Genomic DNA, 16,392 nt, shown 5'->3' with positions numbered 1-16,392 from the left:
AAGATAGTGCAGAGTCTAAAAGCATGACTGCGTCACTGCGCTGCTGATAGGACGCTTATACAGTACAACCAGCAGCTATTATAGGACTTATCTCCAAAGCCATTTATCACAAACTTGCACTGATTGGGCTGGATCTGGCACCCTCATCATCCCGAAAACAAATGGCTCCAAAAGGACCAAATCTGCAGAAAATAGCACAGTCGGAGATTACAGCGCGTCCGGTATTCTGTGGAATATAATTATGTTTGATGAATGTCTCCACATAAAGGAATAATTACATGGCCAAAGAGCTTCATTCACAAGGCTTTATATGTCTCATGAGACACCAGTAGGTGGCACTCCCTGACTTTGTTGAGTTCACACAATTAAGCATCTGAATTCTCACTCCACACCCACATGAGCTCAAAGTGGGGCAGATTACACTGGTAAACAAACAACTACATTCCACTCCATTAAAAATTAACAGATTAAAATTAAATTAAAAATGTCTTCTCATGTAAAATAAATCAAAAGAATCTCTACAATGGCAGTTTGTGTACAAGACTTTGTCCCTTTGCAAAAGTACCTCATATTATATAAATTACACTTAAACACATTCTTTAAAAAAAATATGTTCTTTGCATTTTAACATTTAACTCTACAAAGAAAGACACAGTACATTTTTATGGTAGTGAATCCAATGTTTTCTCAGTAAGGCATCACTTTCAGTGTTAAATCCAGTGAACTCCAGGCCTTAGAATGGACGGCTATTGTTCCCCATAAAGAGTACTTTTTGTTTGTTTTTTTAGAAATATATCAAAAGGTGCAGTTTCAGCGATGTCAGCTGAGAGTCTTGGATGGAGGCTCAGGTTCGCTGCAGCTCTACAGTGCCCCTGGATCTGCTGCTTCCTCCAGGTGGTTGATGACGTAGTAGTCATGGACATACATAAGAACAGCAATAGGCTGGCCTAGTATGAGAGACAGCCACACCGCAGCGTTTCCATAGTTACCCCTGAGAAATCTGCCCACAAACCACGCCAATGGGAGCTGTAATAAACACATTTTTTATTTTAAAATTTTGTGAACATATATAGTACTGTAAGCTATATATTTGTTCACAAACAGCAAACTATAACATTAGAATAAATACATGTACACAAATAGTTAGTGTTAGTGTTAGTTTAACCATTTCTAAAGCTTTCCTCAAGGAATTCCTATTTTTTTTTAAATAAGAAATCATTCTTCTTATCTTTTACAAAGTTTATGATAATTTGTATTTATTTTAAGGTTATATGTGTTATATTTACAGGCAAAAAACATGCCTTCTGCCTACAAAAATAGTTAAATAATTTGAATGCCCAAGACCTTCGCTCAGTACTTATATGACAATACATTTATTATAGTCCCCCAACACATCACATATCCTGTAAGGTAATAACTGTTTGTTCTTAAATTAATAAATCTCTAAAATGGTAACTTTACAGGAAAGGGGAAAAATTTACCTTACAAAGTCACAAGATTTATGTCAGAAGAATTTTGGATCTCTTCTATTGGTCCATTTATCATGAAATTTAGAAACAGTGTACAGGGCAGCCGGCATTTTTACATTTTGTAACAAAAAAAAATTACAATCAGGTTTTATTATTTTATTTTTTATTTAATAAGGTTTTGTTCCAACAGTGAAGAAATGTTCGTTCAGTAAGTGCTGAGAGTTCTCACCTGAGCCATCATGCCCATAAATGCCCACAGTCTGAACATCCTCAAAGGCACACTGACAAGATACTGCTCAGATACAAACACAAAACACAGAAGCAATGACAATTACGACCAGACATTCAGTGCCAAGAAACAAAATGGCAAAATGGACACTCATGTTTCTGAAAGGATCCAGTTGGCTCAAGAGAGCCACACAAAAATGGTGACACTTAAAGCCAATGGCTTCTGCATTCAGTTTTCCGAATTATGCAAATGGAGTCACGTTCCAGTTCCAGACCAAACTAATCCAAACTCTGCAATCTACCTTCTGGTATTCCCACCTAATTGATTACAACTGGCAACACATTCTCTTGCTGGTTCTGTTCTAGATTTGGTGCATCTAGTGGTGCAGTGCAGCACTCAGGCGTTCTAGAGCACATTTACTGCAGGTTCTCTACTCGGTGCTGCCTGAGCTGGTTCTGAGGTGTCCTCTGAAGGTGAGCGTTTCTGAACAGGCCTGTGTGCTTACTGTGGTATCTGGATGCACCTGTAGCTTAGACACCCTCTCTTCTGCTCTCCTGTCCACTCCTTTCAAACCAGCGCTTATCTCAGAGAGCAGCAGTGTGATACGACGCTGCATTACACCACTCCTCATCCACTACATCCCTCTGCTCTAACCTTCACCTGCGCTGAAGAGCAGCAGATAGCAGCCAAATACTGCACACACCTGCCTCTACGCCTCAAGGGACACACAGCCTCTGGAGTGGCCACACTTAACCCTTTCATGAGGTAGGTTTATTTTATTTAGAATATACAATAACACATTGTTTTTCAGTATCTCAAAGGTCTGCATTTTGAGTTTTATGTTTTTATGATAGAATTTGGAAGATACATTACAAATATTCACTGCCAGTTTATTTTAAATCCCTACACAGGGACTTTATAACACATGCATAAACATTGAATAACATGTAAAATAACAATAACATTAACAATAACATTATTTCATCTTTAAAGGACCAAATTAGCATTTTAAATTCATAAATTGAGTGGTCTAATTAAATGTCATGGATCAAATAAAGTGCTACATCAAAAGTGGCTATTTAGCACAATGAGTCATGTACATTTATGCTACATTTTGGTACAGGTGAAGCATCAGCATTCAAACAAACAAACAGCCACACGAATTGGTCGACTGACAAAACTCAGCCGAATACAATCTTAGCTGATTAGGATTGTGCACCCCTAAATGTTAACAAATACCGTTAAGTAACAGCATATAAGCTAGAAAATCATTCACGGCGGAGGATTTACATTTCTTGTGGGCCCTGCCGTTTTCACACGAGTTATTATCCTGCACAACCTGTTAACTTTAATGGAAGTGATGTGATTCAATATTCAAAACAACACTTGATTTGTGTACACCTCACCTCATGAAAAAAGGCTGAGGCGAAGAATACTGCTGATTGGCTCACTAACTTGCTGGCACCTTTTCTCAGCAAGGGCTTGTAAAAGTGTCTTTGAAGAGAGACAGAGAGAGAATAAACAGTCAGTCAACACAGTAAATAACCATACATAATGCGCCAGACAGATCACATTATAGTGTCTCTTCATTATAGTCTGTATACGCCTCACTGCACTGTATTTTATCCAGCTTCTCTGCAGCTGCCTACACCCATTGGAAAGCTTTGAGTCACTTACCGAATGCACCATTTATGAACAGGGATGTTCCAGTTTTGCCAGAAATATGTTACAGTCTCTGCATTCCTGAAAAGAAATTGGACAGCATTTAAGAAATTATGTAAAAATGCAGACTTCAGAACCACTATGAAGCTGTGAAGCAGCTACTATATAAACATGTACACACACAAACATACAAGTATGCAAATTTTTGAATCAGATCTCACAAATCTAGTCAGTATGAATGTTACAGACCAAAACTAATATGCCATGGGATACAAACCCCAACAAATATACCATAAACATCTATATAAACTAATAACTGACATACCACCAGTCTCTGTAAAATTCTCGATCTCCAAATCTCAGAAGCTCAGCCACAAAATTCATAGATGAATGGAAAAACCAGTAGAAGAATATCAGCCAGAGAAAGTGGTTGGGTACCTGGTGTTAAGGAAAGAGGATACTTATTGATATTTGTATTGATTTTTTTATTCATTTATGCCTTTTTTTTTTTGCTCATACTGTTAATGCAAAATCAAAGCATTGTACTTACAGCTAGCCTGAGCAGGCGCTCAATCATTCTGGAGTAATCCATGTCCTTTTAAGCATCAAGGTATAAGAAATGCAGGTTAATTAAAAGCTCTAAATGCTGTTGCTAAGAAAAGAAACAGTGACTGAACAATCAGAACAGAACAGCATACCTGCAGTGGCTTCATTGAACTTTGGATGATTGGCACCATCCACTTAGGAACAACAGAAAACACCACAAGAATATGAGCTAAATATGAAATCCAAACACTTATATAATCATATGTAAAAGTTTGGGCAGCACAAGTTAAATTATATCTTTTGTTTTTCTAAGCAAAAATAAGTTAACACATCCTCTACAGAGAAAAAAAAGTTAAATTAAACATAAAATGTGGCCTGTGTGAAAGTTATGGCACATTTTATTTTTTCCCAATATGTTAAACTCAGCAAATACATAGAAATTTTGCACTAAAATTTGCAGACAAATATTAACTTATTTTCACACAGAAAATAAACAAAACATGTGATTTGACCAGGGATATTCAAGCCTTTACATACGACTGACCAAAACATATTTCACCTCTCATTTACCCTATCACACTTAAAAAAGACGGCTCTTCAAAGGTTCTTTAGTAAAGAAAATGGTTCTATCTAGAACCATGAACACTCAAAGAACCCTCTGCATGATTAAACGGTTCTTTGCATGGTGAAAGAGTTCTTCAGACTGATGGAGAATGTGGTGCAGATGGTCTATACAGCACCTTTTTGAAAAGGGTTCTATATATATAAAAAAGGGTTCTTCTACTGTGACAAGCTTCACATCGTAACTGTAAAGAACCCTTGAGGAACCACCTTTTTTTAAGAGTGCACTGTTAGCAAAACAATATGATAATTACCTGTTGTGTTAAGCCAACCAACAGCTGAGTGAGAAGTAACTGTAACAGACACATAGACATATTGACAATAGGTATCATATCTTTTTGTCCACTTAAAGAAGCATCTGAAAAGAAACAGGTTTTTACCTACCATCTCAAACAGCCTCCTGAGCAGGAAACCCATACGCACGGACTGAGAACGAGGAAAGTTCAGCTCATAGCACAAAGTGGGAGTGGAAACAAAATAATACAAATCTGGAAGATTAAAGAGAGATAAAACTGAGTGACTCTTCACATTCTGCACCAGAGAAAATACAGAGGTTACAAATGTAAAATCTAACATTATTGTATATAATAATGGCACAGTCAAGGTGAAAGTCCAATTACTTACCTTTGAAAGTGAGGTTTCCAGGGTAAGACACATACACTGCTCCGTCAGTCGATGGAGGAGATGGACCTGTCGTATGCAAGGACAGTCAGGGGACATGTGAATGGATATGAGTTCATTTACTCCTGTGCAGGTCTGAGGAAATGTGGGCGGCACTGCCTTAGCAGTAATTGGCTCTATGCTGGCAACTTATGGACTGCTGATTCAAACTCTACTGGAGAGCTACTGACATCAATGTGCCTGCCCTTTCACCTGACACTGCTGTTGTACTTCTGCTGCAGGGTATTATAATATTGTAGGAGATGTAAGGGTTAAAGGTGGGGTCATCAATTCCTAAACAGAATCGAGGCCTCTTAAAACAATTTCTGACTATAGCAGGCTCTGTAAACTGGAGAAAAAAAACCAAATGAAGTGGACCACCCTTATCTGACCAAACAGGACAATGTTATTTATCTACTCATGGCAATCATGTGTCCTCAGCACACAGTGAGGGGGCCACAGCCTAGCTTTATAACAAGTGAACTACTATTATGGCACAGAAGATTTCACCAAAATGATCAATTCTGACATATTCCAGCTCGAAGGGATTTAAACAAACAAGAGTGTATACAATAGTGCTGTCATCCGTAGCTCATGTGTTAGCTAGGTAATTAACTGTGTTGATGTTATTTTATTTCTGACCATCAGTTACAACTAAGCTAGCACCAACATCCAGGTATTCTAGCCCAGTCAGCTTGTGTTTTGGGAGCGAGGCTCTAAATGGAATGCTTAAAGGGAGGGATTGTTTCAAAACAGAAAGCTTCAGCAAACTTTTACCAAAACTGATGACCTCATCTTTAAGTATGAAAAACAAATGTATCTGCAACTGCAACTTTCTGCTGTCCTCAGGTGGTGAAATCTATATGGCTTTGTGTCAACTTAGGTTGATATGAGCCTCAAATTCTGTCCAGCAATAAAGTGCAGGCTTTATTTAGGCTGGCAAAGGGCAAAATAAATGACCTGTCTGAACAGACTTGGCACAGCAAGTTTGTTTCAGAAGACTACAGTTCTCTGGCCAGATGGAGAGAACAAATCCTGAAAAAACTGGGTCACAGGTGTCATTTGACAAAAGTCAGAGAGACATTTCATCAAGCACATTAGTAGAATGGAGATGTGCACACAAAATGATATTTGACAAGTCGCTTATAGTTGACCAAACAGACCATTATGTGTATAGTATCGGGTTTTGGGTCCCAATAACTAAAACTGTAGTCTGGCTGCTTGGTATAATAACACTGTTTTCATACCTGTACAACCTTGTTTGATTATGCATTCCACTGTAAAATGTAACTGAATTGAATGGTAATTAACTAGTCAGTCAGTATGGTCAGTAGCAGAGAGAGTGCAAGTAGTCCTTGCCTAGAGGACAGTCAGTGTACTCACATGACAATGATCTGGACAGACCACGGGCCTTCACCTGCAGCCTCTCTCGGCACCACCTGTTCACATCTTTATACGAGTACAACTTCAGAAACAGGATGGTGTAGATTCCCAGTGCAAACACACCACCAACTACACAACCAAAAACAGACATTATGGCAGTATAATATTACACAATAATATACACATAAAGCTAAGCTGCAGATCACCCCCCCACACACACAAGGAAAAAAGGCCATCCATTGTGAGGGAGGTAAGCTAATGCAAATCACATTCAGAATGTTTGAATACCGTGTGCAGTGGAGTCAGATTCCACTTCACTCCATTGGGGCACTATAGAACTCCAGAAGAATGAAACAAGACTAGCCATACAGCATAAACATTCCCACAACCTTACTTGTCTAAACTCATTCTCCATCCCCAATCCTGGCACTGCATGCATGCATGTGGCCCACTACTGCTTTATCAATAGCAGCCATATGCTGGGTGGAAATGGTGCGTGCAGGGGCTCTGGAGGACAACTCTGCACCAGAGAGAGCCACTCGGGCTGGGCTTTAATGCCAGCAGCAGCCCTGGTGGCCTCTTCGTTGACCTTACTGTCTGATACAGGAGGGTGGTGCGAGGCACAACCCCGACAGATGGAGTGTCTTTGTCACCTCCCGTCGTGCTAACAGATGAGAAGGAACAGTAGTGCCAGAAAAAGGTATGGACCAAAGGAAATGAGGCAGTACATACCCTACAAGACAGGCTGTGGGAGGTCTTGATATTAGCTTCATATGATGCTTAAAAATGCAGCACAAACATTCATGTATTTATGATATGGGCTATGTAAGTTTATCAGTCTTTTGACTATAACACATTATATAACATAACCATTCATTGCTCGCACATCCATTGTGGATCCATTTGATGCATTCACAGCAAATCTTTTACTGTGATTAAGGCACATTTTGAAATGATGTACAAGTCTTGGTGCCACCTCTTTCATCAGTGGTTGCATTTTTCTTATGTACTCCTATAGCCCTTGCCCTTTAAATATACCTGAATAATCCCCTCGTCCACACCAAAACAATATTATTCTGAAATTTGTCAATTTAACTAATATTAAATTTTATATTATTGTTATTACACATTTAATAATCGTTTTCAACTGGATAAAATGCCTTTCATGCCTCTCTTAGTTGTAAATTTTTATAACACAAGCCAGTGAGCCACCTGCTTTGCACTGACACTGCATTATTGTCATGCCCTAGAAATAAACAGCACACCAATTTCATTCTATATTTGTACTTTTATTTTGTATATTTTGTTCATAATTAGAATTACATAATAGTTTCATTTCTTTTCTTTTTCATGTCTCATAACATCTGGTAACTGCTCATGTATTCCCTTGGATATGAGTATGTCCAGTTGGGAATCGCTGTGTTACATGAGTGTTAAATCTACTGTATAAAGAATACATTGTTTGGAAATCACATGTTTATGGATTAGAGATGGATTAGCTGTGGCTAGTTTCTAGACCGCTTAAATGGCCACCACCCGTCAGCTGGTTGAGGCTTTCAGGCCTTCCTCCTATAACTTAAGAGTAACTCGGCCAGTTTGCATTGTTTTGCTTGTAATTACTGAGTAATAAGCCTTAGAATGTAATAAGGAAATCACTGAATCTGCAAACAGAACACTCCCATAACAGCTGCCTAGTTAGAAACGGACCAAAGAGGAAGCAATAGTGCTAGTCTGTGTATGAGAGTGCATATCTCACCTGGTGTTACTGAAGGCACTATGAGCACAGTGAGCATTGGAAAACACAAGATAACTGTTAGGTTGATAATGTGAATCAGCAGGCCAAGCTTCTCACTGAAGGTACCCTGGACAAAAAAAATCATTGTTGATATTTAATTTCTCAAAGCGTATTGAAAATTTGTATTCATAACCATCATATCTATATTCATAACTTTCTAATATGTCCCACGGGGCCAAACATGTAGCTTTAATTTCTATAATAGTGTCAGTGTAGCTGATGAACCCACCATGGCTAATTTCCTCTCGGTGTACAGTGCCACAAGAATAAAGACATTTGAAGCTGAAAGAGAGAGAATTACATAGCAGTTACATACAATTTGGCAAAGGCTTGCTGATGATTATGTTTTCTCTTGTAATTTCCTATGGAGCGACTTAATGATATAACAAATAAATGTATACAATAGTGCTGTCAGCCGTTGCCTAAACAGACACAAATACAATTTTTAACATGCTGTAAGTTCTTGCCACTCTTACTGAATAAAGCCAATGTTATGAATCCTTATAATGGCATCATCATCTAATTCATATCCATGTTTAGATAACAACCTCTACATTTATACACCTCATACTGTATAAATCCCTCAATAACCTTGCTTTGGGAAACAAACTAAAAACACAGTCTTGTTTGACATTTTAAAGAAAAATGAATTGAATTATTTATTTATTTACTAATGATTCTTAAATTACATCAGGTTCACATTAATTACTTTTCAAGAGCACAATGAACTTAACATGCTTTAATATGCCTGTAACAAAGGCCTAAGCAGCAATACAATATAATATCAATCAGATCAGTGTCAACCTTCTGCCCTCAGAATGAACCCTATGACAGTAGGATCACACATGTCCGCATTTAGACAGACGCACACACAAACCATATGTGTGGCAAGCAGTGACACATAACATCGCTGCTACACCCACTGTAAGCCAAGACAACCACAGAGCTGGAAGTGTGCTCAGTGGAAGCTAAGAGGAGTAAAGACAAGCAGGAAAACAGAAACACTGTCTCTTCCTTCTGAACTAACTCGAGGACGCTTCTGCCAGTAACAGAATAACTTCTTCTGAAGCACATTACTGAAACAGAATGGCTTCTCTTGGAAACACAGTTTTTACACAACAGCTTTTTACTGACAAACATAACTTCACAAGCTGCTAAGCAGTCGGCTCATGCTGCTGCGTGTGAATTCAAGAATCAAACTGAGGTTGTCAAAGCGACTTTTTGCATCTATGAGTATGAAAGTAGTTACTCCCTTCAGATATTTGTTGTAGTTCTTCACCTGTCACTTTTACAAGCTGCAAAAGACACCCTTCTGTAGGTTTATGTTTCATTTGACTGTCTTAACCATAGTCATATTCAATCTTAATCATAATCAATTTTACTACAACACTGACTGTTATATTTGAATACCTTATTCACCTTAAATCTCTGCCTTTTTGCCTATACACCATGAGCTGTCACTAACATTCTAAACTAAAAGAAAAGACTTAAGTTAGTCTTATTGTAACTTCTAGATAAATGTTCTGAAGTGCAAGATATTAGTTCACATACCAATGATGAGGCATGCAGCAGGCCAGCTATAGGGGTCCTTCAGGAACAAAGATACCACTTGAATGGGGTCCACCAGAATGCCATACCTTAAAACAATGCAATGCAGAGCAAATAAAATAAAATAGCTATTTAGACATACACACTATAATGTAGTAAACAGTAAAAGTCATATTATTTCTTACAGTAATTACTATAATGAAGAATCAGACATTATTAATTGATTCTAAGGTCAAATTACGCCTCCAAATGTTTGTAGATACCCCATCTAATTAATGAATTCAGCTACTTTAGGGTGCACCCACTCCTGACACAAACTTTCAATTGTGCAGACAGTCTGTATGATCTCCTTAGAGAAGTACTGACAATAAAACGGGATGCTCTAGAGAAGATGCACATGAGGATAAGGTCACCATGCCCAATGCCATGCATCAGCAAGGGGTAAAAAGCCCCAAGCGCTGGGCTGTGGAGCAGTGGAACTACGTTTTCTGGAGTGATGGAGCTCCATCCAATACCTTTGGGATGAGCTGGAGTGGTGACGGTGATCCAGAACTGATCATCCAACATCAGAACCTGACCTCACTAATGCTATTGTAGCTGAATGCAATCAAATCCTCACAGCAATTTTTCAACATCTAGTGTAAATCCTTCCCAGAAGAGTAGAAGTAGTTACTGTTACAAACCCCCTATTAACACCCTTGATTTTGGAAGAAATGTTGGGTGAGTTGTCCACGAACTTTTAGACAAATAGTGCATTTTCATTAGTGCTACATGATAAATTGTATTTTATCGTTATTGCGAAATTAGTTCCCACAATATTTACATTGTTAGAGCAGCGATGACACAACAGATCTAATTACCTCACACATGCTGCTACAGACAGGTGTCATTACATTACCGGCCCAAACCAATACAAGCCTGCTTCTCTGCGCTGGGACTAAATCCTGCTGTCCCACGTGATAGACGAGTAACTTCACCATTCGACCAACCACAAAACACAAACACTGAGACCTTAAATTATTGGCTTTAAAGGAAATTCAACTCAAAACAGTGTGACACAAAGGGGAAAACATGCAGCACACAGGCTAGCTCAGGCTCTACTGTTTTTCTACTAGCCAGCTGAGCTACTGAAGCTTGCTACCGTACACCCCGGCAGAGTCCTTCAAAATAAAAGCCCTGGACTCAGGACACAGGGCCTAACTACACTCAACCAAAAGGAAGAACAGCTTTTTTTAAACTAAATACAACCAGGCACGCATATACTTTTATATCATGTGGCCATCCTCAACGCTTCAACAGTGACTTTCATTCAATATATATCAATGTTCATTCAATATATATCAATGTTCATTCAATATATATCAAAGTTCACTGTATATATATCAAAGTTCATTGTATATATATCAATGTTCGTTGTATATATTGTAAGTTCATTATATATATATATATATATATATATATATATATATCAATATTATATATATATATATAATGTGTAAGTATATATAGTGTGTATATATATATATATATATATATATATATATATATATATGTGGTTTTATGGTCTTAAAAATCTGTTGAGTAAAAAAATAATGTTGACTGTTTCTCACTGCAGTTCTGATGTTAACAATTGTTTGTATTTCATTTCATTATTTTGCTGAATAGTAAATGGTGCTGTTGTGATCTTCTATTTTCTACTTGCTTAAAGAGGGGTTTAAAGAGAGGCTTGCGTAACATCCAGCCAGACACACATTAGCTTTATCGAACATCACAGTTTATGTCAATATCGTGCAGCCCCAATTTACATTCAGAGAATTTATCACTCATATAGTTTGTTATACTTCCAAATATATTAAACTACACTTAGCATTTTCTTCATATACTATTTATACTATCGCTTCTTGAATGAGTTATTACACATCTGCTTGTGTCTTGTTTTGTCTTCTACTATAAACAACTACCTGCCCCTACCTGTCTCTGCTGCACATCTGCTCTAACTGCGTCTCGTAAATGTTTGTTCTGCATGTGAAATCGTTCACAGCGCTGCACATGCCTTTGATTCGAGCTGGCAGCTGGAAACTGGCTGCTTGCATGCAGCAGTGTATAACATGATGGCAGCATATGGTGCCCTCAGCATGGGGTTCAACATTTCCACTGCGTGAGAGCCGGGCCTATGCGCACTTCTCCCTGGCAGAGCCACCCAGCAACCTAAACATCTCTGCTATACCAATCATAACACTTAATACTTAAGTCCTAGCTGGACATATGGTAACTGGAGCAACTGTGAGAGTGGTTTTCATAACACAATGTCTCTCTCTCTCTCTCTCTCTCTCTCTCTGAAGCCAGTCTGAGACCAAAAAGAGTTTTAATGAAGAAGGCCCAATAACAATAAATCAGTTTTCTGGAAACTGGTCCTATATGTCAAACATACATACCTGAGAAGGTTTTCCAAGAACAAACGTGCATTGCTCAATACCTGCAGTACAGGAAGAGCAAAGAGGAGTTACATGGAAACATATGAAAATAATGCATTATTATTAATCTAGTATTAACAGTATAGTATCAGTAACAGTCATATTACTTCTTGTAGTATGTACTATAATAAAAAAATCAGACATTAGTCATTGATTTAAAGGTCAGACTGTTGGCCAAGAGTGCTATAGCTTCACAGAGACTAGAGATACTCAGTCCAAACGATGAATACTGCTGACCATGCAATAACCTCATAATAAAGGATAAATTGAGGGGCACAAAATCAGAGGCTTAATCCTTACACAACAAGGTCGTACTTAAGGCATCCAATAAAATCACCAAAAATTTAAATCATCAACACAGTAACTTTTATTTCACAGGCCTATCAGAAAAAAGGTCCAAGGGTCTATAAATCTACACTTGTTTCTAGTCTCAACGGCAGGCTGAAAAATGCTAAGGCATCCTTCGCAGTTTGAAACCAAGAGCTTGGCTAGTGTCTTTCAGCTCGGGTTCAGACAGAGAAGTTGTTTCAGGCAATCTATTTTTAGGTGACACTTGGCACTAACTGTGTCCCCCAAACAGACACTCAGAACAATGATTCATCAAGTGCCAAGTGAATACGGTGCCATGTACTTCAGCAAGATCAACTAACACTTTAATCATGAAATGTTTTAACTTTAAATGCATTGCTACAATACCTCTAATGCATCCATCCTTTACGATGGACCAGAACAGCTGATATCATTCTTTCTAATGATTTGCAGTGGTATGGAAAAATCCTTCAGGACTTGTGCAATGTCATACCCTCGAGAACTCTTCTAGAGGTTCAAATTACACAAAAAAACTCTCTACACTATCAAAGGTAGTTTGTGTAAATTGTTATTGGAGACATCCATCAGAGATGGCTTTACTGTTTTCCAGTGTGGCCCTGGTTTCAGCTGGGCTGCAAGTACTGACACAGCTACACCTAAACTGTGGAAAAGCCATTGTTACATTGTTAGGAACTAAGGGTGGATGATATGACAAAAAATAAGCTCACTGTACTTGAAGATGCTTTCATGATAGATGACAGGTTTGAAGTGTTCTGTTTTTCTGATGTTCACAAACAAACTGTCAACAAAATGCACTAGAAAAACTGTAGCTTCATTTAGGACTGGGCAATGTATCATCTATACTGGTATACTGTGATACTAACCTAAAACTATATTGCTTTCTTTAGTTTTGCCAATATTTTTATCAATATATTTGACAAATAATTCCAATAAATTTTTGAAAGTATTGTATTATTGAATTATCGCCTAATGTCAATATCGCCTAGCCCTAGTGTGAATTAAAAAAAAAAAACACACTCAATTCTTCTGATTCAACATAGTGTTAGGTAATATTGATACAATTCAATATCACATTATTTATTTTATTAAGCGCTGCTACTCTAAAGGAATGTCTTACAAACCTGCCATATATGTTTTGATTAGACTATTTTCTTGTTTTGAATGCAACTTTAGCAAAAACAGAAAAAGAAGGACAACTAAACTGGTAAATAACTTAAAAGATAATGATAATGGGTTTACATTTAATCAGCTACATTATACAACTGAATTTGTGTACTTACTATACAGTGGTTATTGTTAACAGATTCTCTGAAATTGGCCTTTTTGACGATCCTTGAAGTGTTTCAATGTTCTACAAGTACTGATGATATCCATGATATACTTAGAAAAGCACAAAGTGAAGTAATTTATCATACTATTGATAACATACTGTCACACAGACCAGCCCTACAAGAAACAATACAGAGCTGAAGCAGTTCCTGGATCTTGGATACCATATGATACAACAGTGCAGCCTCACCTTCATCAGACTGAGAGGCCTGAACACAGTAGCTGTGTTCAAATATCAGCAGCCATAGCTATGAAACAAGGGACTACGTGACTCATGTACAAGAATGAGGCAACAGTGGTAGCAAACATGTATTGACATTGTTACAACAGGAAGGGAGAGACAAGCTGGCGCATGTAAGTGTGATTTTTACTCTTACATTTCAGGTAGATCCAGGTTACTGTCACACAACTGTGAGGTTCTTACAAATCTCTGGATCAGTTAGAATACTGGCATGTACGTGTATGTGTAAGAGTACATCCTCTTATGAATATGACTCACCAGCATGACAACACACCAGTTCAGAATGCCTCTGTAATTTTTGAAGCCACTAGCAGAACTGAGCAAGGACTCTTGCTGCTTGTGGCAACTGTGGAAAGAAACAAAGTGAAGCAATCAGTGAAAAAACAGCTACACATATGGTTATGTGATCTGGATCACGCATACTAATCAGACAATAAAACCATATTGATTTGGCTGCTACACAAAATCACAGCGTAACTGAGTCAGTCCATCTACTTAACAGACTTAACAGATGTCAGTTTTCATTGGTCATAATGAAGGTATGTAGTAAGATTAGCAGTACATCAAACACCTGCTGCATCTGATCTGTTCCAGCAACATCAACATAATGGTTTACGGCAGTGGTTCCCAGCCCTGGTCCTGGATTATCCCCTTCCCTGCACGTTTGAGTTTCCCCTGATCTCAATGCATCTGATCCAAGCAATCAGCTCATTAACAAACAATTCATGACATGAAGTAGGTGCGTTGTGAGCTGGAGAAACACTAAAATGTACTCCAGGGTCAGGAATCTGATCTAGTATAAATGTGTTTACTACCAGTTGTGGTGGGCAGTAACAAAAATCCATGTATTCAAGTACAGCTTTAATATATTTGCACTATTCAGAGTTTTATCAAATGATAATCACTTATCCTAATACTAAGTATTATACAACTATAATTTTGCCCCATTTTAACCATTCCAGTCAAATCGAATTCTTTTTTTCCTTTAGGATTATATTTTAGACCAAAATGATCCGAAAAAGAGAAAAATAGTGGCTTCAGTTCTTCTGCTGGTACAATTTTTTACTCCCACTCAAGCTGTTTCTGGGAGGCCACTCTTACTTCTACATAAGCCATTATTTCATTGAAGTAACTACTTTTACTTGAGTAGACTCCCACAACCCACATCTGCATCTATTTAGCTAAAAGGAAAAAAAACAGAAGTTTGGATCTGGGATATATTTAGGCGGTTTGAATAGGAAGTTGAAGCTGCCCTAAGAAACAAGATAAAGTAAGGTTTGTGTGAGAGTGAACGCCTCCCTTCCTCGTCCTGTGTGCACCACAGCTTGGGATTCACTCAAAGCCATGGGGTAAAACATCTCAGGTGAACTGAAAACGAACAGCCAGTACTTCATACTCACTTCATGTTATCATTGTGGCTACTTTTTCGTGTTTCCTCCGCTGAGTCCTTCGTGTGTGAGCCTCGTCTCTTGTGTCCGGGTTTGCTGGCGCTGGCTGAGGTGACTCCATTGGCCCCTTTCAGTAGTTCACCTTTGGTGCTGCTAATAGTGGCGCGTCTTCTGCTGCGAGTTACAGGCCCGAACTCGCTCCTGCCATCCATGATTTCAGCGGCCACACAGGAGAACGTATTGGGGGAAAGAAACCCAGACAGGCCAGGTCAGGACTGTGTCTCGCTTGTGTCCATTGCTTCTGTTTCGAGCGAACAGCTCTGACGAACAAGTCAGTCCTGCATGAAGCACCACTGTGGCAAAATCGCGCGAGCTCAAGCCGCTGAGTCTCCCTCCACGTCGACAACGGGCGCTGTTTCCGCACTTGCAAAACTTCGAACAGTAGGTGTGTGAGTAGTGCAGTCAACTGAACCAATGGGGTCCGTGCAGGGGTTGGCAGTGAGCCACGGTACAGAGTACAAAGAGTGGAACTGTTCGATTCCAGAAATTTTGGAGTCGACTCCGATTTCAATTCCAGGCGATAGATGGCGTGGAGTCGATTCCAAGAGCCGATTCCCAATTCCAAAAATCTGAGTGCAGTATTAGGTACAATACACTATCATGTTTGCTGGTATGAATCACAAGGGATGTTGTCCTATTAACTTTGTGCTGCCACAA

The 16,392-nt window shown here is 38.6% G+C and overlaps 1 protein-coding gene across 1 annotated transcript; it reads right to left on the bottom strand.

The window, feature by feature from the left end:
* Window positions 1-291: 291 nt before the first annotated feature.
* dgat1b (diacylglycerol O-acyltransferase 1b) lies at window positions 292-16,134 on the bottom strand. The gene is made up of 17 exons (XM_036583824.1): window positions 15,688-16,134; window positions 14,546-14,633; window positions 12,349-12,389; window positions 9,917-10,002; window positions 8,595-8,647; window positions 8,327-8,432; window positions 6,571-6,699; window positions 5,152-5,217; window positions 4,912-5,015; window positions 4,782-4,820; window positions 4,059-4,100; window positions 3,911-3,955; window positions 3,686-3,798; window positions 3,376-3,441; window positions 3,105-3,192; window positions 1,699-1,761; window positions 292-1,026 (listed from the first exon to the last, which is right to left on the bottom strand). Exons 1-17 carry the CDS (start codon window positions 15,885-15,887, stop codon window positions 862-864), a joined length of 1,494 nt encoding a protein of 497 aa, XP_036439717.1. The 5' UTR covers window positions 15,888-16,134; the 3' UTR covers window positions 292-861.
* Window positions 16,135-16,392: the final 258 nt, after the last annotated feature.

This window comes from Colossoma macropomum, unplaced genomic scaffold (genome assembly GCF_904425465.1).
Source record: "Colossoma macropomum unplaced genomic scaffold, Colossoma_macropomum, whole genome shotgun sequence".
Taxonomy (NCBI): Eukaryota; Metazoa; Chordata; class Actinopteri; order Characiformes; family Serrasalmidae; genus Colossoma; species Colossoma macropomum.
Note: the sequence above shows the minus strand (reverse complement) of the source record. Positions and strands in the feature narration are given on the sequence as shown.

Bases quoted from the DNA above. Each gene is read 5' to 3' on its own strand.
- dgat1b (XM_036583824.1), bottom strand. From the start codon at position 15,887: ATGGATGGCAGGAGCGAGTTCGGGCCTGTAACTCGCAGCAGAAGACGC. The intron at 8,433-8,594 runs GTGGGTTCATCA...TTTTTTGTCCAG, and splicing joins CCGAGAGGAAATTAGCCATG to GGTACCTTCAGTGAGAAGCT. The intron at 3,193-3,375 runs GTAAGTGACTCA...CTCTCTTCAAAG, and splicing joins GTTCATAAATGGTGCATTCG to ACACTTTTACAAGCCCTTGC.